Source organism: Eucalyptus grandis, chromosome 1, assembly GCF_016545825.1.
Source record: "Eucalyptus grandis isolate ANBG69807.140 chromosome 1, ASM1654582v1, whole genome shotgun sequence".
NCBI classification, from domain to species: Eukaryota; Viridiplantae; Streptophyta; class Magnoliopsida; order Myrtales; family Myrtaceae; genus Eucalyptus; species Eucalyptus grandis.
Genome location: NC_052612.1, coordinates 45,045,708 through 45,069,912, shown reverse-complemented (window position 1 = coordinate 45,069,912; position 24,205 = coordinate 45,045,708). Strand labels below are relative to the sequence as shown.

The following is a 24,205-nucleotide window of genomic DNA, read 5'->3' as shown; positions in this document are numbered from 1 at the left end:
TTAATTGGCGCTGCTACTATGTGTGTCTGCAAATTTTCATGTTATAGACTATATTTCTTTACCACATAATCTATTAACAGAACTTACATATCGAAAAATCTAAGGAGAGTGTTGAATAATCCGAGCTCTCACTTTACAGAGTCATGTAACTTTATTGAAGAATATTGATAAGGAGGAAACAAGTTTGAGACTCATTAAATCGTCTTTATCTATATGATGTTTCTTTTATGTTCGAAAGCGAAATTCTAATCTTCTTTACCAAATGTTTTCATTTTTCAACCGGACCTATTTGTATGCATACTTCTGTGTCAACATTTCGATTTTGTGAAAGTTTTAAAAACGTTGGATAAAAAAAAAAAGTCAAATATGATGAGCCTAGAAACTTTTCAGTTAACAAAAAGTAAAGAGTCAATTTGAACGTATAATCATATACTATGTTTTGTTCTAAATCTTTCAAGCTACCTTGTACAATATTTATGCATGAAAGGGACTAATAATACTTGGGCTAGACATCTATGGGAAATTGGTGAAAGCACTCTTTTGTGAAAGTAAAAGTCCAATGTGTTTGTCGCTTGTTTTACCATTTCTTTTTGCGAAAGGTATAGTGATCCTGGCCTATAATTATCATTTTTTGAGCGTCATCTGTGATGCATGTACTAATATATGTCCCACGAAAATTTAACTTAAGCCGTCCAACTAGCCGTTCAGCACCCGATTTTAGTGATGCTGTGTGCAACCGAAACCCTAATTGGCATAACTAATCTGCGAATGATTATCAATCTCACGAGCATACTCATCCAAAAGAGTCGATAAATTTGTACAAAGTTGTAACAATTTTCCGCACACCAAATTATTGCTATGTTGATGTTAACCATGAAAGACTGCAGGACCAATTGCATCGTCTCTATCTTATATTATGTTCTAAAAGCTACTGTGTTTAGTCTACGTGCGAAATGCGTATGGACGATGCGTGTAAGTGTTTTCGCAGCATACTTAACAGGCGGCGAGATGAGTTTAATTGATGAGAATAATAGAATAATGGTGTCACCGGAATAAGGCATTTGAACCATCATCACTGGAGAGTTAGAGTTCATGATATGTTTGTTTTCAAAACTTTGAATGGAATATCTTGTGTTCGATTTGAGGTACTTATAATGTAGGGTATTGTTCCTGTTGGGTTTTGATATATTCTTCCTAATCCGTGTCCTTTGATACTCGCATTTTTCCCCCTTTATGTAGATACATCGTTATCTAATAGGATCTTCTGCAAGTAGACTTGATTATGTGCCCAAATTGGATCTTCAGAGAAATTAACTAGATATACCTATGTTTGATTGATAGGCATGAACGTCAAACCAGAGCTTTTGTCCAACCTTTAGCAGAGAGAAAAGCCTGGATCTATATCATCTCTCTCTCTCTCTCTCTCTCTCTCTCTCGCCCTGGGTTGTGATTAAAGGAGGCCCTTTTCTTCTCTATGAAGCTTTTCTTGATATTCCCCATAGAAAGATACCCCAACACACCCACAATTTGGAGAATCTCCAAGCATCAAAGCAAATTAGTAGTTAACTTTAGGTGAAGAAAAATGAGAGGAGAGAGAGAGAGAGAGAGACTAGGGATTTTTTTTGGGCTACCCGTTGCAATTTTTTTTTTCCTTTTCAAAGGTGATAATTATGGGTCAAGAGATTATTTGGTTTTCTTTGCCTTTCCCCTTTTTCTTTTTGCTCAAATGGGACCTCCCAAAAACAAAAAGTTGTCTCATTCACCCATCGGAGGATCACCACCATACTTCAAATTCTCCTACACTCTTCTCCATCACTCGATAACCTTCGAGAATAATTTCACTAGCTACCTGAATATATGTGTGGTTGGTCCCCTACCTTGTCTTGTTAGTGCCTAAAGAGAATCGAGGGATCGAGAATTTAAAGTCGATATTAATTATTACTACAATTTTTCCCTTGAGGATCAGAGCTTTATGTGTAAATATAAATGTCCATATGCTCAACTTTCTCTGTCCTCGTATCTTTTTCGTGAAGACCCTTGCAAAAAAATCTGAATTATGCATAATCAGTGATATAACAAGGTTTAAAAGATGAGATACATACGATATACATTGATCTTTAAAAAAAAATTAACATTTTTTCCAGCATATGTATATGTTTTGATCTTGGGGTTAATAGTCTCTAATGGAAAGAGTAACGAGACCGGCACAGGTAATAATTGACATATTGGGATTTCTACATCAAACCTCTAGTTGATATTAAACTCCATCACTCGCTAATCAAAAGCTGAAAGGGAATTGACATAGCGGGGCTATCAAAACCCTAGCACCAAATTTTTCTATTTTCAGATGGAAATGCCGCGTAATTAAAAAGTGGCCCTAAATTCAAAATGATGTCCCAAAGAACTTGAAAGCTAAGTGGTGTGATTCAAGCTAGAGGAGACAGAGTGTCCCCACGTGTGTCAGAGCGAGGATTAAAGGATGAAGAACACACATTTATCCCCGAATGCCTGATCGGTCTTCTCGTTAAATTGCGATACCAAATAATATATCTTGTGCGTAGAATAAATTGAACTAAGAGACTATTTCTCAAACTCACACAATTGCATGCAATTCCACTATTTTATTGAGAAAAATCGAGGAGAAAAAAGCTTATGGGGATTTTAAGCTCTCTGGGAAGCTGCCCTAGCTAAACTTTGAGTTTGTTAGGGTTAAACATAAATTTGCTCTTACTTTCACTTTGCAACCCTACCTACACTCAGTATAGAGAAAAAAAATTAAACATGCATCGGATATAATTCTAGAAAGTATAATTTATATACTTAGACGTCTATCCGCGATTTAAAGCGTGTCCTTTAATATACGGTTTCAGTAAAATAATCTTTAGCTGGCACCCTCTTGATTCACTGGGTACTTTTTTGCCCAACAGTAGACACAGAAATCAGTAAAAAAAACTCTGCCAACGGGCCATCATCCCAATCCCACTGACACTTTTGTCAGTTAAACATCTTGAAGATGACGATGAAGACGGTGGCGATACATTTGAAGAACAAAACGGACGTGACTTTGAAGAATTTCGAGGGAAAAAAGGAAAAAGCTTTGCTAGGTTTTTCTCTTTTCTTGCACAGTAGTTCCGCAGCGTCCTGATATCATTCAATACCATACCGGAAACGCTTTTCTGCACTACATGTTACAAACATGCAGAAACAGCAGCGGTTTCAGAGAGGAACAGAGACTCTCAGACGGTCAAAGATTTATTGAAACGTCTCTTCAATCTACAGTTCACCCGTCAGAGCGAGGTTAGAGAGAGGGCTTTGTGTGCAGCACTGTCGTGAAGCAAGAAACTAGCCCTACAAACCAGAACTTTGTTTTGCCTCCCACCAAAACTCTCTCTCTCTCTCTCCTCTCTCTCTCTCTCTCGGGCACACGCAAAAGCACAAAAAATAAAGCTGCGAACGAAGATTCATTCGTGCCATTTTGAAGGGTGTCCATATTCGTGTGGCTCAACTGATGACCCGCATTTTTTTGTCCCAGTCTACGCCCTTAATAATTGATTGCATTTTCACCCTTCTCCCTCTTTTGCTTTTCCCCCTCTCTCTCTCTCTCTCTCTCTTTCTCTCTCTCAATGGAAGTACATCACCCTCATCTTTCGCAAAAACGAGTTACCTGTATCTATTTCTCAATAGTTGAACCAATCAGCATTTAGGAAATGAAATATTTAAATAACCTTCCACAGAAAATATTTATATATATAGAGTAGTGGAGCCTGTACTTAACAGTATCTTCTTCCTTTTTTCTTTCCTGCCGATTCATCCACCGATGTCTAGATGAGCTTCCTCGACATACAAGATAATATTTTTTGTGCAGTGTACGGTTTGCTGGTGAAAAGTTTCATCTTCACAAGTGGTCTCAAGATCATGGCATTAACTCAATGCACATATGTCGGGGTCTGGAGATCGCTCGTGAAAAGAAACTTTTTCAAGGGCGACGCGCCTTTATGAAGTTCGTATAAAAGGAGCAATCTCTTCTTTCCTTACATTGAGCTATATATAGTTTTTTTTTTTTTTTTTTTCTGAACAGGAGCTATATATAGGTTAAAGCGCAAAAGAATTGCACCCACGAAAGTCCATGGCTGATTAGTTCAATGGATGTCCATTTTTTGAGTAAACTTGAGATGTTGAGTTGGATAATATTTCCGATAAGATTTTCTCAAACCGTGGCATAAAAAATTGCGGTAACTCAATAGATTTTCGCACGTTATACTAAAAGCTCCAAACATATCTAATTTCATATGTAATATCACCATACCAAAGTTTTATTCCACAACAATCATGTATCCAAAATGACAAAGCAATTGATTGTGTCGTTGTCACTTCTACGCTTCCCTAAGTATTTTCCCCCTCCTTCTAGCCAAAATATCTAATAATTTTTCTTTGAATTTCCCCAAGCAACGGTGAATCTCAAAAGGGTATATGTTCCATCGATCTACTAACCCGTCCATCTCTCCACTAACCAAAGCGCAGGAGCATCATATGCACCCCCAAAAAGCTGGTGCATTTTTGCAGGACATGAAAAGCCTCTATACCTAATTTTCATATTCATCTCCTCTTTCGCTACTCAGAGAGCCACCATGATTTGGTGAAGAATCGCAGAAGAGAGGATCTTCAAAAGGGTAGTTGGTTATTATAGCCAAGAGCAGCCCCCCAAATATGCGGAATATTTATTAACATCCTCGACACTTCATGACATGTCTTTGATTAATTAGTGCCCTCTCGTCATGATCGCCTCCTAAAGGAGCTTCTTTGTCGTTTGACTGGCATCCGCTGGTATGCCTTTATTCGTTCGGAACGGATGATTGTTGCCAATGTGTAGGTCACTCGAAAAGGTATAATTCACACGCCGAGAAGATACCATATATTATTTCTATGTAAGAAATCTCGAATACTTTCCTTTAAAACATAGGATAAGGCATCGAGGTGGTCGGCTAGCTTGAAATAGGAGAGCTGGTCAAAACGAAGTAGTTTCTCCTAATTGCCAGAGAGACGAATACCTAGTTATTCCATGAATGCATAAGCTAGTTAAGCATGCATACGTGTTATGCAATGTTCGTTCTCGCCATATAATACCTACCCGCAAGATACGACTCAAAAACTTCAACTACATCATGGCACCACCACGTGGTGCGACATTCCATTCCAGTAAATACCAAGATAACACCGTATGAATAACATGTCACAAAGTACTTCCTCGCATATAGGGGAATAAGCTTAACATTTCCTACCTTTTCCTAGAGAATACTTCTCATTAGTCAGCTTGTGGCTTATTTAAGTTTTTTGAGCCACAAACTGAAAGCTCTATTGAGCATCAAGTAAAGAAACTAGATATATACCTCTCATATAAATTAAGATCGCCGCAACCATCAGATGTTTCAGAATCTACATTTCAAGGTAAAGTACTACGTGATAAATATATAATGTTTAAGAAGGGTCGCACACTAATACATTTCATGAATTTCTTCTTAATCATTGGCCTTGGCTATACAATTGGAGAACAAGCTCACAAACTCTCTAAAAGAAATTCTCAAAAGGCCACTACACTTATCAAACTTGATCATCCTATTTTAGTTACTTGCCATACCCTAATTCGCCTACTCTCTTTTTTTTCCCTATTTCTCACTGCGTGGACTCGTTGTCTTGCTCTACCTCAGACGCTGGCTCATCGTCTTCTTCGAACCTGTCAATGCCATATGCGGCGTGGCCGCTTCCAAAGGCCTTGATGTGGTCCTTGAGCGACCTCTTGTGCTTGAAGTCGGACCCGCAAATGCAGTACCAGAGCTTCCCGCAGTTCTTCTCATGAGTCCTCCAGTCGCCCCGGACCGCGAACGCCTTGCCACACTTGCGGCACATGAACGGCTTGATACCATGCTTGCGCTTGTAGTGCGTCTGCAGTGTCCGGAAGTCCTTGAGAGGCTTTGCCCTTGGGTGGTCAATGTTGTTCCGGCAACCAGGCGCGCAGCAGTAGCAGGGAAGCCGGAGCATGCCTGTTGGTTGTGTGCCTCTCAGAGACTCGGGGCCTTTCCGGTACTGAGATCCATGCCCCCACATATGCATCTGCAAGCAAAAAATATATAAAAAAATAAAATAAAATTCCTAGAGTTATATATGCTCATATACATCGGCAAAATTAGACAAGATAGATCATTTGGAAGTAGAATCAGTCTCTCAATTGCCATGCTTATGTCGAAGGACAAATTATTGCTCGGAAAAAGGTGATTACAGTTTTTGACTGGCGTTGAGGGTTCTGTCTACTTCTTTATGTGTCTCATGTTAATTGAATTACTAAGCTGAAAAGAAGGACGGCCTCTCTCTCTCTCTCTCTCTCTCTCTCTCTCTCTCTCGGCAGCATCAAGAGATAGTTGCATAGTGTATATATATGACACTTTTCCTCAGACAATGCGACGCAAGAACGTGCCTTTACTAAAGTTTCTATCCACTTGACCTAAGAATGAACATTGACAATTAATGACTTTTAGTCATACGCAGAAAGCATATATTTGTCAATGGAATCTCTAATGTTCTTTTTGGTGAACCTGATTCAAGAAGAAGACGCTCTCATCAGAAGGCTTCTGGTTCTAACCTATTCATTTGCTATACGATAGAAGATCAAGGTACGATATATTATCCTTTATGTTAATGGTACAAATTGAACGAAGGAACTAAGGGTGGTGGTTCTTGTTCTGCCCCAAGTTTTGCATTTTCTTACCGAGGTTCTTCAGCACAGAATCTAATGAAAGAAAGAAAACGAGAGAGAGAGAGAGAGAGAGAGAGAGAGAGGGAGGGAGGGAGGGAGGGAGGGAGGGAGGGATTTAATGAAAGAAGCTAATATCTTTTCACTCTTAAATCACGGTTCAGTTATACGCAGACTGCCGAATGTTCATACATAGAAAACGCAAGTTCCTGATCAAACCGAAGCCAATCAGTGTCTTCTGGTTAAAAATCTGCAAAGTTTTCAGTTGTACAAGCACTTGCCATAATAGAGCTCGAAGAAGCACAGACTTCAAGAAACTAATCAAGAAGGGAAGGGTGCATAAGGAACATTGGTCTGTGCTGTTCAATCACATAAAGGCAAATCTCTAGCTAATACTGACCTCTCTCTCTTTGTCTCTCTCGGTTTGGGTCTCAGAAAAAAAGATATTTAAACTCAAAAACCCCCACAAAAAAGCATGCAAATCAGACACTGACCATATCCATGAGTCCATGACCACAAAATTAAAATACTACCTCATCTTACCCATGTTAGAAAAACTCGAAACTCCATGCTTTTTAGAGAGAGAGAGAGAGAGAGGGGGGGGAGGGAGCTATCAGTACACATATCTGAATCAAGGCGACATCCAAGATCGTCGCGAATAAAACCCAAATTAAGCCCGTTTGTCTTTCTTCTTTCTTTCTTTGTTCTTTCTTTTCCATTTCATATTCTCACTTACTAAAAAGGGAAACTGTGTGTGTGTGTGTGTGTGTGTGTGAGAGAGAGAGAGAGAGAGAGAGAGAGGCACAAACCATGGATCAGTTAGATCAAATTGTGAAATAAAAACCTAAGCTAGTGGCGTAGTTTAGGTTTACCTGCATGTTGTTGTAACGGTTGAAGGTCTTGAAACAAACAGGGCAAGAGAACTGGGTCGGGCCAATGAGGATCTGGGATGGGGTTGGGATCCAGTACTGCCCCTTGTTTATCCGGCTCATCAAGTACCCACAATCCTCCCCAACACCATGTTCTTGATCTGGCTTGTTGTGATGATCATGAGCTGTGATGATCTCTGACGAAGAACATGAAGAGGAAGAAGAAGCGAGCATCATCACCGACGCCAGCTCAGCAGCGGTCGGGCTTGGTAACCCTATGTGGAGTGCCACAGTCACTCCAGTCTCATCATCATCATCGTCATCTTGGTCACCATCATCATCCTCATCTTGAGCTCCAGCCGACTGTTTGGGCCTGTCCACTTCCATGAGAAAGTTCTCTTCTTGATTTTGCCCTTGCCCTTGCCCTTGCTCATGTTCTTGTTCTTGTTCTTGATCTTGTTCTTGCTGTCTTGTGGGGCTCAACAGGCTGAGGAGAGGAAGAGCTTCTCTGATAGGAGGATGAGGAGGTGGGGTCTGTTCACGGTGATGGTCGACGAAGGTGAAGTTGTGATAAGCTGAGGAAGAGTAGTAATAAGGCGGCTGTGGATTTGAAGGTGGAGAGAAGTAATGGTGGTGGTGGTGGTGGAGAGGGTTGAATTTGAAGAAAGGGTCGGTCATGGTGAAGTCTCTGATCAATCTTGATGAGAGAGAGAGAGAGAGAGAGAGGGAGGGAGAGAGGAATAGTATGGCTTGGTGGTATTAGCTTTTATAGAGAGAGAGAGAGAGAGAGTGGAGAGAGCTAGAGCATGTTGTTGACAGGAGTAAAAGGGCGACGAAGATAAAACCACCCAGCGCAGAAGACCCTCCTCCTTTTTCCTTTTTCTTTTTTTTTGGCTCTTTATTTTTCTTTCTTCTTCCTCTTCTTTTTTGGGCGCATACCTCAGGAAAGTTAATGTTTGAATTATTGTTGTTGAAAATATTCACTTTAATGGGGACCTAGGCAAAAGAAGGTCAAAAAATAGGGACGTAGGCATAGGATAACCCGTTATATGATGATAATGAAATAAGACGAGAAGAACTTTCTATTGGATGGAGCGAAAAAAAAAAATAATAGAGCCCATGCCGGGTCTCGAAAATAAAGAAATATAAAAGCATACTTTTGGCCTCCGAATTTTAGCATTTTTTGGCCCTCAAGTTCTTGATTATTAGTTCGTCTAATATGACCTTTCAACTTGCATATTTTTTCTAATCAAATACCTCCAACACCAAAGCCCGATAATTATAACTAACTCATCTATTTAAAAGTTAGCAAGAGTTTAAAATTAAAAATTGAAATGCAATATTCATGTTGAGAATTCTTCTTATTGATGTTCGTGTTGTATTTATCTTTGGAAAGGTGTTTTTAGTACCATGCATTAACGTAGTCCATGGTTACAAAAGGTTTTCCACATCACTCATAATTGGTGTCTCCTTGAAGGATTTGATTTGAAAATTAACGCAAGTTCGGAGATTTAATTAGACATGCTAAAGTTAAAAGAATTTGACTGGGAAAAAAGTACAAGTTAGGAAACCAAAAGATCGACTTTTACCCAAAAAAGGGAATACATTTTCATATTTCTGCATTTTGATTCGTGCTGTTCTTCATAGAATGAGTCTATCGAGGGTTAAGATGGAAATTGATATAGATCTTGCACAGGTTTTCCATCCCAACATTAAGACCCTTCTCTTGGTCAGTCAAACGAGACTACCTGCTAGTCTCCAAACACCATTGATTCCCATCGGGCCTCGGAAACTTTTTGATTCACGGAGTTTGCACAGGACAGCAAGTGAAGATCATTCTTACTGAACTAGCTCATTGTATCGAATCAATGCTTTAATTCTAGCCTTCTAATCACTTCAATGCTGGCCTAACAAAAGTGTCACCTTTGAACTATGTGCAATTTGCACACATACAAAAATTCTAGTTATTGTACCAAAAGAAGAAAGAAGTTTTTGTTATTATTTTGAGGCATTAGTAAGAAAAATTGCCCAAGCTGGTCAATGACTAAATGATGTATTCGAGCAATGTGATTTAATTTTATTCTAGCTCCATGTAACATTTCAGGAATATGGTCACAATGGAAGTGAATCCTTACAATTCCTTTAGGATGTGTTTGTTTCGCGGAAATAAATGAATTGAAAAATATTTTCCTATAAATAATTGCATGTATCCTTGAAATAACTAATTAATAAAAGATAATTTTTTTTATTGACAACGATTTTATGACGAAACATATTTGCGGATGATGAATTTGTTTTTCATTTATTTATTTTGTAAGCGATACATGTGATTATTTTTAGGAAAGTATTTTTAAAATAATCTCTTTTCCGTAAAACAAATGGAAGTGTGGATCATGGAGGTATTCATATGAAGAATTGAACTTAATCTAGCACACTTGGCTATACATAAATAACAGGTCCAATGATACCGATTGTGGAATTAATTTCTGTTTTTATATGTCCAATAAGAATTATAAGTCCTAACCCCAGCTAAAAATGCTTGATTTATGTTGAAAATCGCTCATACTGACTAAGATGCCCTCACATGAACTGAAAACCGCATGCTTGTAACTGATAAAAAGCTTAGGGCACTGAAGAAGAGGATAAGAAATAGTGCACATCGAACTTATGCACGTACGCATAACAGGTCGGCTGCTAATTTGGACAAGAACATGAAACAACTTCCAAAATTTTCTCAGATATCAAATAATGCTGTCGGAGGTCCTCAGGATTTTCCAAATGCTTGTAGTTAGTAAGCAGCTATATCTTCAGAGGGTTCTTGATAATCGCATGAAAATGAACAAAGGACTGAAACGAGAGATTTACTGCTTTGAATAGAGGCTTGTTGTACTATGTATGATTACTGTTTCGATGATGTTAGTGAGAGTCTCCTCTTATCAAACTTGCAAACGAAAACCGAAGTAGAAGTGCTCTCGCTAAATTTTCTGTTTCTCATCGCAGAGTATCAAAAGATGCAAATGAATTTCCATGAGGGATTGTAGTGATCAAGGAATTGCTGCAACAAGTTCATGTCATTCTCAAGTGGGGCATACTCGCCTCATCACACTGGTGAAAGGATTCTTGACATTTTCAGTGAAATAAAACCAAGTAAGCGTGGTTGAGTTCAGTCTTTTTTTTGCCCCATCCAAAGCAAACTGAACCGCCAATTGCCCTGAAATTTAAAGAGTTAAAGTCCGCCTAGCTGTCCAATGCGTGAGAGAGAGCCGCGTGATGACAGTCTACTGCAAGATGGGGTGCAGGCACTGATGATTCAGTGTGGAGATAAACATCAAGGGTTCGCAGAAGAGGTAGAAGCATTACAAAGTAGCAAGTTTAAGGGTCATGTAAAGTGCTTTTAAGTGATGCAAGGAAGAGCGTATGAAAAAGAACATTTCCTAAATCGAAATACAAAGTTAGTAGGCAGGATGCCATGCCGAATGTTGCCCAGGAGGGCACCAATTATGTGGAGATCACCTTGCAGGTGACTACTAAATCATTAGGAGATGAAATAGAGTATTGAACGTTTCACAAGAACTAGTTTACTATTTACTAATCTACAAAAATGGTGGTTAGACGCAGCCTACAAGACTGCCAAGATAAAGACACTAACAATTCGAATGTACGATTAGGTAGAGCACATATTGACAGACGTGAGACATATGTTCTAGAACTCAATAAGAGTCTTATTACTCTAGGTATACTCAATGATATTCGGCATAAGCATACCGATAAAGGCGAAGTACTGAAGATATTTTGTGGTGCCATGACAACCATGAATACGAAGAAGGTAGATTCTCTCGATCATCTATCGGGAGAGAATGATGCTCTAGGATTCTTTACTTTGGAGATGCGATTCAAAATTGAAATCTACTAGAGATAACCCGAGCATGAGATTAACTGGTTCTCAACGTTGTGTGAAATGAGAGCGTGAACAAAATTGGCGATAAGGTAAGCGGAAAAAAAAGTATGGTTCCAAAAAGCAATTGCTTAAGTGATGATAGTGATTGCCTCTCTTGTTAAAAGCTAATTTTCACTAATTGTCTTATTTGTTTTTATCTCTTAAAATCATGTATGAACTTTCGTTATTGCTCGACGCGTAAAATGATGAAACCATCAAACTCAATTGTCAATAAGGACTGGTCAGATGTTCAAAGAGTTTGAGTATGTAATTATTATTATAAAAAAAAAAGAAAAAAGGAAAAGGTGCAGTTCCATCGGGAGAAGAGAACTTCTCGGGGCATGCATCAACTCCAACTCTTTGCAGATTCAACAGCCAAAAAGTCATCCATTTGTGAACTCAATCCATCGAGGCCTAGGGAACACGTAGTACACATCCATCTCTTTTTATCTAAAGTCGCAAGTGTTAAATCTCACGTAGTTTTCAATGGTAAATTGATGGAGATTGTTATGATTACGTGTGGACTATGTTCTCTTTTTTTTTGGTTCTTTTCTTTCTTTCTTTTTTCCTCCATCACACGTCAAGATTCAATATCTCCAGAACTAAAGGCAATGGGATCTAATGGGTTTTTCCCTTGTCTCTAGGACTTACAGAGTCCGCATATTGTTGGGAAATTGATTGGTCTAAGTTAAAAAGATCAAAAGCAAATCAATTACAAACCTTTACCTTTTGCTTAAAGCCAAATAGAAAAAGCCACTATAGACAGTGCCCCTTCTGATCCTTCCACCCCCCCTTCTTCGGTTAGATGTCCCATTGCCTGATGCAGAACATGGCAGTTTCATATGCAGATAATTTTTTATGTACATCAACAAAATCTATAAAAAAAAAAAAAAAAAAAAAAAAAAAAAAAAAAAAAAAGGTACGCTTGTGGCACATGTCATTTTGAAGGTCACTTTTCAAAATGAAAATGTCGTATGATGGAAGACTCATCTTTTCATCGCTTGACAATAGAATGATTTGTCCATGAACATGCAAAATCCAGGACCACATTTGCGCAATCTCTCTCCCTCTGTCTCTCTATCTCGGGTGCGCACAAGATATTTTTCAAATTAATAAAAGAATGTCTTTGGGATTTGCAAATGGAGCAGCAACTTCTTAGGAAGTCCAACATGAAATATTATTTTTTTGGGTTCATCGGTAACATGAAGGGGGAAGCACTATGAGGATGCATTTGGGTACGTGATTCGTGTAAAAATGGCACATGAGATATTATAATAAGGTCTAGGAGACTCGGACAACGTGAATTATCTTTTCCAAGAATCAATAACATAAGCTAAGAGGTCGATACGGACAAAATCGAGCATTTAGCACAAGGAGCATTTTGCTGACCTTGTTTATTCGATGAAACATGTCGAGTTTCCAAGACGGCACGAGTGTGCTGGACGTTTTGCAAAGATAAAACCCCGCTTTTGTGTCTCCCTGTCCGGTGTCTCGTGCCGGCATACCCAAAACATCTATTCTCTCGCATTGCAAATCCCCATGAACCCTAAGCCAAAACTGTCAAACGGTCATGAATCTAGGCTCTAGATTCAGAAAATGTGTTCTTTTTTTCCGAGTGTCCGACGCATGTTGCCTGCCCCCCAAAAACGAAATGAAAGAAGGGAAAGAAGGAAGCCTGTACAAAGCACGAGGCCAAGAGGAGGCAAGAGAGAGAAGGGAGCAATTAATGTGGTTTGACGATGAGCAGCAGATCATAACTCCAAGCTAATCAAGATCCTCTGTCTCGTTCGATATTACATGATTACCCATGTCGTCAATTTTCTAATAATTCAAATCATAAATAACGAGGTGTCGAGATGAAACGCGTTAAGACATGTTTAGCGACGGAAGAACCCCTTTCCTAATCCACATAACACCAAATGCACGGGGAAAATTAAAATCAAGACCCGGCACATTCGTCTACCCTGCATTTGAAGCTAGCAACATACTCAACGAAGTTTTATGCAGAGAGGTTAAGAGGATGTAGCCTGATTGGCCTCGCCTCTCCCGGATGTCAGCATGCTATACTTAAGAAAAATGCTTTAATCAAAGGGAAGTTGTGGAAAAAAGAAGAAAAGGAGCAACGCGGCCCTCAATTTGTAGATATTTCCCAAGCAAAAGAGGCCAAGTCCTAAAGCCAATTAATAAAATAGAGGATTCCAGGCACCAAGTACAGAATGGAGACAATGAGCCTCTCGTGCGCAATCTGGATGTAGCCACAGTTTACAGAGAGGAGGACAAGGACAGACATTGAAGAAAGAGACCATGAATACAATGATTGACTGACACTGTTCATGGAAATGGATGACATCACCAGGTAGTCAATACAGTCTTCAAGTCCCTTTCTCTCTTCTGTTCCCAGATTGATTAGCGATGAGGGCCTCCCCTACCCCTATTGGCCCCGTATAACCATCGCATGAGCTATATAATTCGGGCCTACACGCTGCAACCTGCCATAAAAGACCGTCTGCTTCTGATATGAACTGTTCTATTCATCAGAGACAAGGATTGCTTCAATATGATGCATACAAGATGGGAGCTTCAAAATAAAATTTGTGGCTGAAAACACGCTAGTTCATTTTTAAATCCCTCCGAATTATCCATATTGAATCACCGACGGGAGCAGATGAGATGGGACAAAATCCTACGGCTGTAGACAAAGGCTTAAAGCACAATAAAGAGTATGAAAGCTCTTGTATCAACGATCCCGGAAGCACAAGCTACCCATATCACATCATGGACTCAAAATTACCTCTGCATTTAAAGCGTGGTAGTGACCTGGATGAATAATCCACATCCCAAGAGAGCCATGAGGCAAGAAGGTGACTGCTGATATCATACTCAAAATCTAGGCTACATATTCCCCCATCCGCGGATCAACCACATGTTAGTGCCGGGGCCACCGCCTTGGCAGCTTTCACGAATACTGTGAGAAGGGTCCAGCATTTGTCTCACATCAACTTCAACAAAAAGATATGCAATTTAGGTAGATGAAGGTTGCACAACTAGCATAGTTTTAGTGCAGAGTCGCGTTGGACCACTGTTTTCACCCACAAATATATAGCAATCAGGAAGGGGGAGAAGATATGGGGAATTGGAATTTCTTCCTTCATTCAATGAAGTCCTACATCCATACAGTTATCAGAGTATTTGCACCATTTCAGTGCTCTTTCTCTCGTTAAACTCATCCATAGCCTTTAAGATTGGGCTAATCATTTGAGTAGAGGCCTTGAGAGATCTAAGCCGTCAGGGTGGAGGTGCTAAACCTCAAAAGAATGACCACCTACAGGTTTTCCAGTCACTGAGCCAAGCCATGTGAAAGGCACCTATCACTCTCATGATAAAGATACAGGTATGCTGGCACATGATAGTGAACAAGCATAGATCATGAACCAGACAGCTATTTGGATCCTCTTCTGAACTATGACAGTTGACACAGTAAGAGCAAGAAATGTGAGAACAAATGTAGCACCGGAGAATCCAATGTTACGCACACTAAGTCATAAGCGCCCCTAAGACAATCCAATAATCTCCAAGGTACCCTTTTTAAAACAATTCCCAGTCCTATTCCCTGAGGCAATAATATCTCCAGAAAAGCATCTTGTCCAGCTTGAAGCAGCTCTACCATCCAGAAAGGCATTGCCAATCTGACAAGCGATGCTCCATTGGTGGAAACCACCATGTTGATGAAACAAATTCTAGCCTCACAACATAGTAGCCATGAAAAACTTTCAACAGTCCCCAATCCAACTAAGAGCCAACTTACGAATTTTCAACGATGTAATGTAAGATGGAATGTGACAACCTCTGCCGACATCCCCCACGATACATCAATGTCCTTGTCAGATGTATTATAAATGCATCGCCCGTGAGCATGCATTCGAAGTCACAGACGTCACCATCAGTAATGCTCTCAACGTCATCACGATGGAAGGTAAATAATGTTGGGTGGCAACAATTTCTTAGAGCTCATAGAACAAATAAGCATTATATGATTGACAAATTGTTATACCTTGTGCTGCACACTTCCTCTCTCTGGAAATTAGTCACACTGCTCGAAGAACATACATGTCAAAAACTGACCAATATAAACCAGTTTCACAAATGAATTCCATCCCTGGTTCAAGAACTGATTGACCTATTGCTCTATGTTTCTTGATGCGCGATTTTCTGCTTGGATTCTCTTTCTTGCACTTACTTGCATGCCATGTTCTACTTATCTAATCCAAGATGCTTGAGACAGGACAAGATTTTCTAACTACCCTCTCTAACCGCACATTGATCAACCTTCAGCTCAACACAAGTTGTGAAACAGAAAGTCACATCACATGATCCATGAATAATTCGAACAGGGCCAATTCTAGTTTCCTGACCAAAGGTTTAACATAGTGTAGAATATAGCCACAAAAGGATCAAAGAACAAAGGAAAAGACTGAAACAATTCGAAGTATAATTCAGAAAAAATCCTCCTTCAAAATGGCAACCCGGAAGCAACATCACCAGTCAAAAGTGCAACCAGTAAGCAAAATGCTACAAGAAAGAAACCTCAAAAATAGATGAGCGTCCACATTTCCGACAGATTCAAAAGGACAAATCCTTACACATGGCCGTCTTAACCAGAAATAACGAAGAACAAGAATGTTCGTTTTGTAAATTAATTTGATAAAATTCCTGCTTCCTATATAGTTAGTAGGTGACTCCTTGGTCATACTTGAGGCTTCTTATCTAATGCATGAGTAAGAATTCTCAGGCTGAACCTCCTTTAGTTTTACACCAAGATCAATGATCCTCGGAAAGTCATGACTGATGACTCAACTGATAATGCCTAAGGGGTTTATGCCACCTAAGGAATTGGCAGTTTTGAGATGACTACCTCTCCCCCCTGGAATTGCCCCTCTACCAAAATGACCATATATTCCTAATGCCATTCAACTCTCGGATATGAACCATTCCATGGCAATACAATGAACGACTGGACTATTGCGCGTGTCACCAAAACTATTACATTTCAGCCAACAAAGTCTTCAGTTCCAATGAGCGTAAAGAATGTCTCATCTTCCCCACCATATAAAACGGAAGCAAAATTCAAAGATCAAGTGAAAGAAGAGTCACATGATATCTACACATGGATAATATTTTCTGTAGATCTACACCAACATAAGCACACGCTAAAGGAAGGCCGGCGGGCCCCTCACTCACCCCTAGACGGTTGGTGCTCGGCGCATATTTAGATGAAGGCATGGAATTAATCTGGTCTTTTGCCTAGTACCGAGCGTGGATATATATAATTGGGGATGCAAATGGGGTCTAGAAGGATATGAACTCGGGAGCTCCTGCTCTGATATCACATTAGATTTTGTAGGATCGGTACCAGCTGTTCTAAAAACTTAAACCGTTTCACGAAGGCCTGGTTTTGACATTTAAATATTCTATCACGGTCAAACATATTAAGAGCCTGCCAAGTTAAACCACAATCCTGATATCCCCCTCCTCCGAGCCTGCGAAATTTGTTTAGCCTCGCACCCCCTAATGTCAAGTTCCTGCAACCTTCGCTGGTCAAGCCCCTCGACTTCTACAACTAATTTTCGCACAATCCAAACTCCACAGAGCAACAAAAAGTAACTTCTTTGAGCTCGACCCAGAAAGCCCACTCCCCTAAATCACATTCCCGAGGTGGCTAGAGCGAAACGCGGCATCACCCAACAATCCGGCGACGCACGCCGAGCAAGCAGAGAAACGGCGAGCGAGACGTCTCGCCAGGAACGCCAATCAATCGAGACCCCACACTACAGAAGCAAAGTAAGGAAGAACGAGGGAAAGAAGGAGACTCGAACATTGGGAGCCGCGGCTTCCTGAATCGTGAAGCGGATTTCCACGATTCCTCCCGACCCAGCTCGTCGGCGCGGCCTCTTGAGGCGAGAATGATCCAACGAAGGTGATGACCGGTGCGTCCGGACGGCGGTGGGTGAAGCGAAAAATGCTAAGTGCAGAGGCAGAGGCATGCGCTTGCCTTTGGGCGTGGAGTTGAATCTTTTTCTAAAAATTATTTTAGGTGAATTTTATTTGCAATAAAGATCTGAAATTACCATTTAATCTCAAATAAAAGATGGAGCAAACAAACCGCCCGCCACAGTGGCTCAACTGGATAGGCGCTAGATTTCCATCGGGCGTTCAGTGTTCGAAATTCCCGCAACGCAAGTTGTAGAAGACTTTGGTTTTGAGTCTTTTGGCGACTTATCCGTGGCGCGTGTGTGATGGGCTAAAGACGTGTCGCCTTATCCCAAGACGCGTGTGTGATTTACCTTGTCGCGCCATGGTTTATCTCCGGCTGTCGGCCGAGCAGGATTCCCCCGAATCACCAAAAAAATTCAAAAAATTAAGCAAACATGTGCCTCTCACATTCTTACGCCACTTTCTAATGACATGATGGGACATTTTAGAATTTTCTTTTTTCTTCTTTTATTCATTCTTATTTTCCCTTTCGTCTTCATCATTGCACATGAACAAACTTTCGACAATTGATCCCACTTGATATCACGAAATCACCGCTAAGCTTTTATAATCGACGACTGCTCCTCTTTCCATCATTGGATCGAAGCTATGGCTGTTCTCTCTCTTCTCACTTGCAGTAATGGACATCATGTCTCCGAGCTCTCGAGCATGGCCATGGCCGATCTCAAGCTCAGTAAGTTCAAGGGCGACTTCATGATGTCGACAAAACGAGGCAATTAGAAAAGTTAACTGCAATCAATCGGACTAAGTTATGTTACAAAATGTCTAACGTTTTCGGAAATCATCATTCCTTGTCATCGAAATCAAGCCCTAGAAAACAGTTCAAGTTATATCATGCCTAATTATTCCCCGTTATTCTAACCTTAATTAGAAGATTTGCTTTGCATAATTCTTATAAGGGGTTGACTACTCTAACCCATATTATTAGCATCACTAAATAGAGAAGGATTATGAACACACTCATTGGACAATCCTGGGCTTGATAGAGGATAGCCACCTTTGTCGTTGAGTTATCCACAAACTATTTATTGGCAAACTAAAGATCTTCTTGAGCTATCAAGCCCCATAGCTATTCACCAATTCAAACTCATGAACTAGATCAAATCAAGTAATTCAATGTATTTATCTTGAGAATCAATTGAATTCCCAATTCAAAAATTTTGGAACTAGAAATTACTAGTCCAATGTCTAATTCTTGAGAAGGAATCATATCGATTGAACTGACAAGTGTTTTTGATTCCACAAACTGAGGACCGATCCTATTTCATCCGGTTCTCTATTCTATGATGGGAACTGACCACTTCAGAATCAATTACTCTATTTGACTTGATATTCATAAAGTAAGGAATTTGGGATATTAAGGGAAATGGAAAAAAAGATCGAGATCTTTTAAAAGTATAAAATCCTCTTAACTTAATGTAATAGTAAAAATATTTCGTACTTGATGATTTCAAAACATTACTCTCGATAATTAGATTTTTGGAAAGAATTAGTATTGTTTGGAGTGATTTTCAATTTTTATCGAATATTACAATTCTCAAAATCTAACTCTTATTTTTACATGAAACAACTTGAAATCTTCCATTCAATGATATACTATTTGATATGTATGATCATATATGATCACCTATTTTGTTAAATATTAAAAAAAAAAATCTATTCATTCTTTAAATTTTGGGACGGAAAGCGAAAGAGGAGGAAACAATGTTCTTTGCTCATAAAAATAAAATAAAATTAAAGAGCCCCAAAGCAAACTTCCATATTAAATAAAAAAAACCGACTTTGCAAAATCAATACTATAGCCTTAAAACCACTCAAAACCCCTAAATCGGAAATCTCTCTTCGACGGGATCGCAGGAAAGTCAAGCTGTCGTTCATCATGGTCATTTGTCCGATCACGATCGCCCGTTCCGGCGATCGAGACGGCGACTTCAGCTGCTGATTAGCCACGTTCGATTCCGTCTGATTTGGTCGGAAAAAAAAGGGGTTTGAAAATGAGTCAGCAGCCGTCGGTGATCCTCGCGACCGCCAGCTACGATCACACCATCCGATTCTGGGAGGCCAAGAGCGGGCGATGCTACAGAACGATTCAGTACCCGGATTCGGTCCGTCTGCTAATTCTCGATATTTAGCATTGATTTGTCTATTTCGGCGATCTTTGAACGTAGTATTTAGCTGGGTTTTTGCCAAGTTCTTCGTTTGAGTTCGGGAAGTTGTGTAATTGTAAGTTTGTGAGGTAAGAAGATATCTTTGTATGAGTGCGAGACATGGTTGGGGATTTTTTATGCAGTTTACCTGTTTCATGGATAGAAGTTTTAGTTGGGTGTAATTTTATGAGTCAGTGTATGTGTCCGCAATGTCGACTTTATGTTTCGATTCGTGGGTGCGGAATGCATTTTCTTTCCCTGCTAAATTCATGGGGTTTGTTGCTTCTTAATGCTGAATTTGTTCCGCAAAGCAAGTGAAAGCGGTTTGTCGGTACGAAGATGAATTCTTTTACTTGCTGCGTGTATAAATCCTTGACATGGAAAAATGAAACTGTGAGTGAATTCAACTTGTGCACTGCGTGCAGCAAGTCAACCGGTTGGAGATAACTCCACATAAGCGGTACCTGGCTGTGGCGGGAAATCCCAGCATAAGATTGTTTGATGTCAACTCAAACACCCCTCAACCGGTATGTCTCTTAACACTTCTCGATACATGTTATGTGATTTCAACTCATACTGATTTACGATGTTCTGTTCAATTGACAAGAACTTCATGAAATCCATCTCAGGTGATGAGTTTCGACTCCCATACCAATAATGTCATGGCTGTGGGGTTTCAGTATGATGGAAATTGGATGTACTCAGGCTCTGAAGATGGAACTGTTAGAATATGGGACCTGAGGTAGAAAAAATGCACTAAAATTGTTGATGATACTCAAGTTTATTTGGTGGCATATGATATACATTACAGCGAGAACCTTGTTTCTTGTCCTTTCTTGATGCAAATGCAGAGCTCGTGGTTGCCAAAGAGAATATGAAAGCCGTGGAGCTGTAAATACAGTTGTTCTGCACCCAAATCAGGTCAGATGTTTACTGCCCTGGGTTTCTGGACATCTACGAGAAAAATGCCGTATAGTTTCCTTCCCTTAGTGGGACCATCAGACCCTTTTCTTTCATCAAAATAAAAAAAGAAAAGGCATATATTGAACAATGTTTGAGTTGGATTAATGTCAAAGTTACTTTTTCCAAAACTCTTTTCATGCTACTAATCCTTAGTATACTGTATCTTGTATTTTAAGAATGGTTGAACTCTCCTGCAGTTCTTCCTTACTTTTTGGTGAAGTTTGCTAAAGTCCAGTTTCCTACATCCCTCATATAAATGGTTTCTAATAGCAATCTTCCTTCACTTATAGTTTAAGCCCTTTGGTTGGTAATTCTAACAAAGGTAAACAATAGGATTAAAATCACCAACTTTGTCTTTCTTTCATCATAAGGCAGGGAAATCTCTTGTGCAAAACTAGCAAAAGTGTAATTAATAAATAATTTCTCATTTGGCTTAAAGGGAATCCTGTATGATGTGATGCGTAACTGAATCTTTCCAGATTTAAGATAAGCACACCTGAATTACTAAAATTATATGTGAAAGTGTAATCGGATCCTAAAACTTTCAAAAGTGCAATCCAATCCTAAATCTTGTCAAATTGATGCAATCAAGTCTCTCCGTCAATTCTGTTCAATTTGACTAATGGAAAATGCTAATGTGGCATTTTTAAATGTTTCCAAGAGAGACGTGCATTGGCAAAAAGCTTAAAAATAATAAAAAAAGAAAAGGATAACAAAATAAAAGGAAAATGTCTTAAAAGGAAAGAAAAAGAAAAAGAAAGCAGTCTTGGGTTGGTCTAGGGGCAACAACCCTGGCCCTCACAGGTGTAGTAGTGGGCAGTGGCCAACCCACCCCTCTTCCTTCCCCCACTCAAAAAAAAAAAAAAAAAACAAAAAAATGCACACACACCAGTCTCTATTGAGTCTTCTTTTTTTCTTTTTACCTTTTTAGCTTGCTCTTTTACTTCTTGATCTAATTTGTTAAGAATTGGCCAAAAAGATAAAATAATAAAAATTAAGGTTTGCGGAAAACATCATCAGTTTGATCATTGCACATGTTAGTTAACATTAACAGCCGCATAGGAGAGAAAATGATAGAAAAGGCCTAATTAACATTTTCTATTAATTAAATTGTATAGATGTAAAGGAGAGACTTGATTGCATCAATTTGATAAATTTAAGACTTGATTGCATTTTTTGAAAATATTAGAACTCACTTGTACTTTCCCCACAAGTTTTAGGACTTCTAGTGCTCTTATCCTACCAATATTCATTATTACCTTCTAGTTATATACTTTGTTTTTTCTACGAGTAATTGAACTAGGTGATTATCAGTCTTTTTGAGTACATAGGAGACTTGTCGGATGGATTTAAATTTTCGTGTCTGCAAAGTCGATCTTTGGTCATATATTGTGAATTGACTAGGGATCATGGTTTGATTATCCAGACTGAACTAATATCAGGAGACCAAAATGGAAATATCCGTGTATGGGATTTGACAGCGAATTCATGCAGCTGTGAGTTGGTATGTATAATGTATCGATGTGATGTTTGTCAAGAGAAATACTCTCCATTGATACACTGCTAAGATTGAGATACTTTTCGAGTAGCTGCAGAGTACTTACTAACTGCTCCAGAGTGAATTAGGTACCAGAGGTGGATACAGCGGTCAGATCCTTAACAGTAATGTGGGATGGGAGTCTGGTGGTTGCTGCAAATAATAATGGAACATGTTATGTTTGGCGCTTGTTGCGTGGGAGTCAGGTGATTAATCTGTGCCATGAAACACCATGGTTTCTGGCTTTTCCTCTTTTACTCATTCCTCACATGTGGCGTGTCTTTGTTTACCTCCACAGACAATGACCAACTTTGAGCCACTTCATAAACTACAGGCACATAATGGATATATTCTTAAATGTCTTCTTTCACCTGAGTTTTGTGAACCCCACAGGCTAGTTTCTCATCCTTTCTGGGAGCCCTTTTTCCAATTCTGGCCTATATATCAATATTAGTAGCATGATGGGATCTGAATTATGTTTCAGATATTTGGCTACTGCTTCTTCTGACCATACCGTCAAGATTTGGAATGTTGAAGGTTTCACTCTAGAAAAGACTTTGATAGGTACGTTTGGAACTCACTCTGCCTCCGTTGTGTTCCATTTGCTTTTAAAATCACAGTCAAACAAAATTAATGCCATGCACCAATTGCCTAACTGATTCCTTGTTTCACTTGTTTTTCAGGACATCAACGCTGGGTGTGGGACTGCGTTTTCTCAGTAGATGGTGCTTATCTTATAACAGGTATGTGGCTCCTGTCTTGAGCTGTCCTGATGGATATTTCTGGAGTGCAAGTAAATCTTGCTCCTGAGTCCTGAATGCCTAGGAAGAGGTTAATAGTTGATCACTGTCCAGTTGGTTGGCTAGTGCTGTGCTTAAGCATTAGAATTTGACTAGTGGCATGGGACTAGTCTTCTTGCATTACTGTATGGATTTTTCTCCAAATTCTGGGTTCATGTGTCAGAAGAAGGGCTTCAAGTGATGGTGGGATGGCGGGTTATCCAATTTTATTAGTTATTTGAGCTGAGATGTTGCCACCTTTTCAGTCCTCTATGTTTCTATTCACAGCCTGGGATGTACATCAGGAGAGGTGAAGGGGAGGGAGCCAAATTATGCAAAGAACTAAAACTCTATCTAGAAAATGGAAATCATGAACAGTGCTTACCATATCGCATTATCATTGATTTGTGAATGCTAGATCAGGATGCGCATCTAGGTCATTAAAGAGACTCATTCTGGCAAGTGACAATACTTGAATCATATCTCAAACATCTTTAAATCCCTTTGCTAAGAATACTATCTTCATCTCATCCTACTCAATATCATGGGCCCAGTGACCGGTCTCTGAACATATAGGATAATGCAGTATCACACCATGGAAAGGTGTTCCCGTAATTTGTTCTCTCTTTTCCTTCCTGAGTTTATCTGAACTCCTCCTTTTCTGCGTGTAGCTTCCTCGGACACAACAGCAAGACTCTGGTCCATGTCGACTGGTCAAGATATCAGGGTGTATCAAGGACATCATAAAGCAACTACTTGCTGTGCCCTCCACGATGGTGCGGAAGGGTCTCCAGGCTGATATTGGAAAAACGCTAGGGCTTAAACCGCATCAGTTCGCAATTCCCCTAACGGAGGCCGACTGTTTTCCTTTGAGTAAAAAAGTTCGTTGTTGTCCGAACAATCACATTCTTCGCAGATTAAAGTGCACATAAGTTGCTAGCGTTGGACTATCCAAGTTGTCGTCTTTTGAATATCGAAATGATGAATTTCCGAGGGAAACAGGGCAAGAGATGAAAGCTTGAAGCTTTTTAGCACGGCCAGCTCATGACTCGTGGATCTCAGATGTCCCAAGTTTTCCGGTCTTTCTACTTGATTGCAGCCAGTGGTGGGTTCACTGAATTGCTTGTAAATATACTCAATAATCAATGTAGTTGTTCGTCGATAATGTCTACATAAT

General features: G+C 39.6%; 2 protein-coding genes and 1 long non-coding RNA gene across 4 annotated transcripts; 1 reads left to right on the top strand and 2 right to left on the bottom strand.

Moving 5' to 3' along the window:
• Nucleotides 1–5,422: 5,422 nt before the first annotated feature.
• On the bottom strand, nucleotides 5,423–8,400 carry LOC104445385 (zinc finger protein WIP2). The gene is made up of 2 exons (XM_010059277.3): nucleotides 7,618–8,400; nucleotides 5,423–6,108 (listed from the first exon to the last, which is right to left on the bottom strand). Exons 1-2 carry the CDS (start codon nucleotides 8,290–8,292, stop codon nucleotides 5,671–5,673), a joined length of 1,113 nt encoding a protein of 370 aa, XP_010057579.2. The 5' UTR covers nucleotides 8,293–8,400; the 3' UTR covers nucleotides 5,423–5,670.
• Nucleotides 8,401–13,722: 5,322 nt separating this feature from the next.
• Nucleotides 13,723–17,621, bottom strand: LOC108961003. Of its 2 annotated transcripts, none has more exons than XR_001988981.2 (2): nucleotides 17,425–17,621; nucleotides 13,723–14,550 (listed from the first exon to the last, which is right to left on the bottom strand). It is a non-coding gene; the product is annotated as an uncharacterized LOC108961003 (long non-coding RNA). The 2 variants fall into 2 exon arrangements; XR_005551290.1 differs by having other exon boundaries at nucleotides 13,723–14,516.
• A 1,774-nt stretch (nucleotides 17,622–19,395) lies between these two features.
• On the top strand, nucleotides 19,396–24,068 carry LOC104445378 (target of rapamycin complex subunit LST8). The gene is made up of 10 exons (XM_010059270.3): nucleotides 19,396–19,707; nucleotides 20,175–20,276; nucleotides 20,379–20,491; nucleotides 20,601–20,670; nucleotides 22,139–22,216; nucleotides 22,339–22,455; nucleotides 22,548–22,642; nucleotides 22,734–22,813; nucleotides 22,933–22,992; nucleotides 23,700–24,068. The coding sequence occupies exons 1-10, from the start codon at nucleotides 19,597–19,599 to the stop codon at nucleotides 23,825–23,827; spliced, it is 954 nt and encodes a 317-aa protein (XP_010057572.1). The 5' UTR covers nucleotides 19,396–19,596; the 3' UTR covers nucleotides 23,828–24,068.
• The last annotated feature ends 137 nt before the right edge of the window (nucleotides 24,069–24,205 follow it).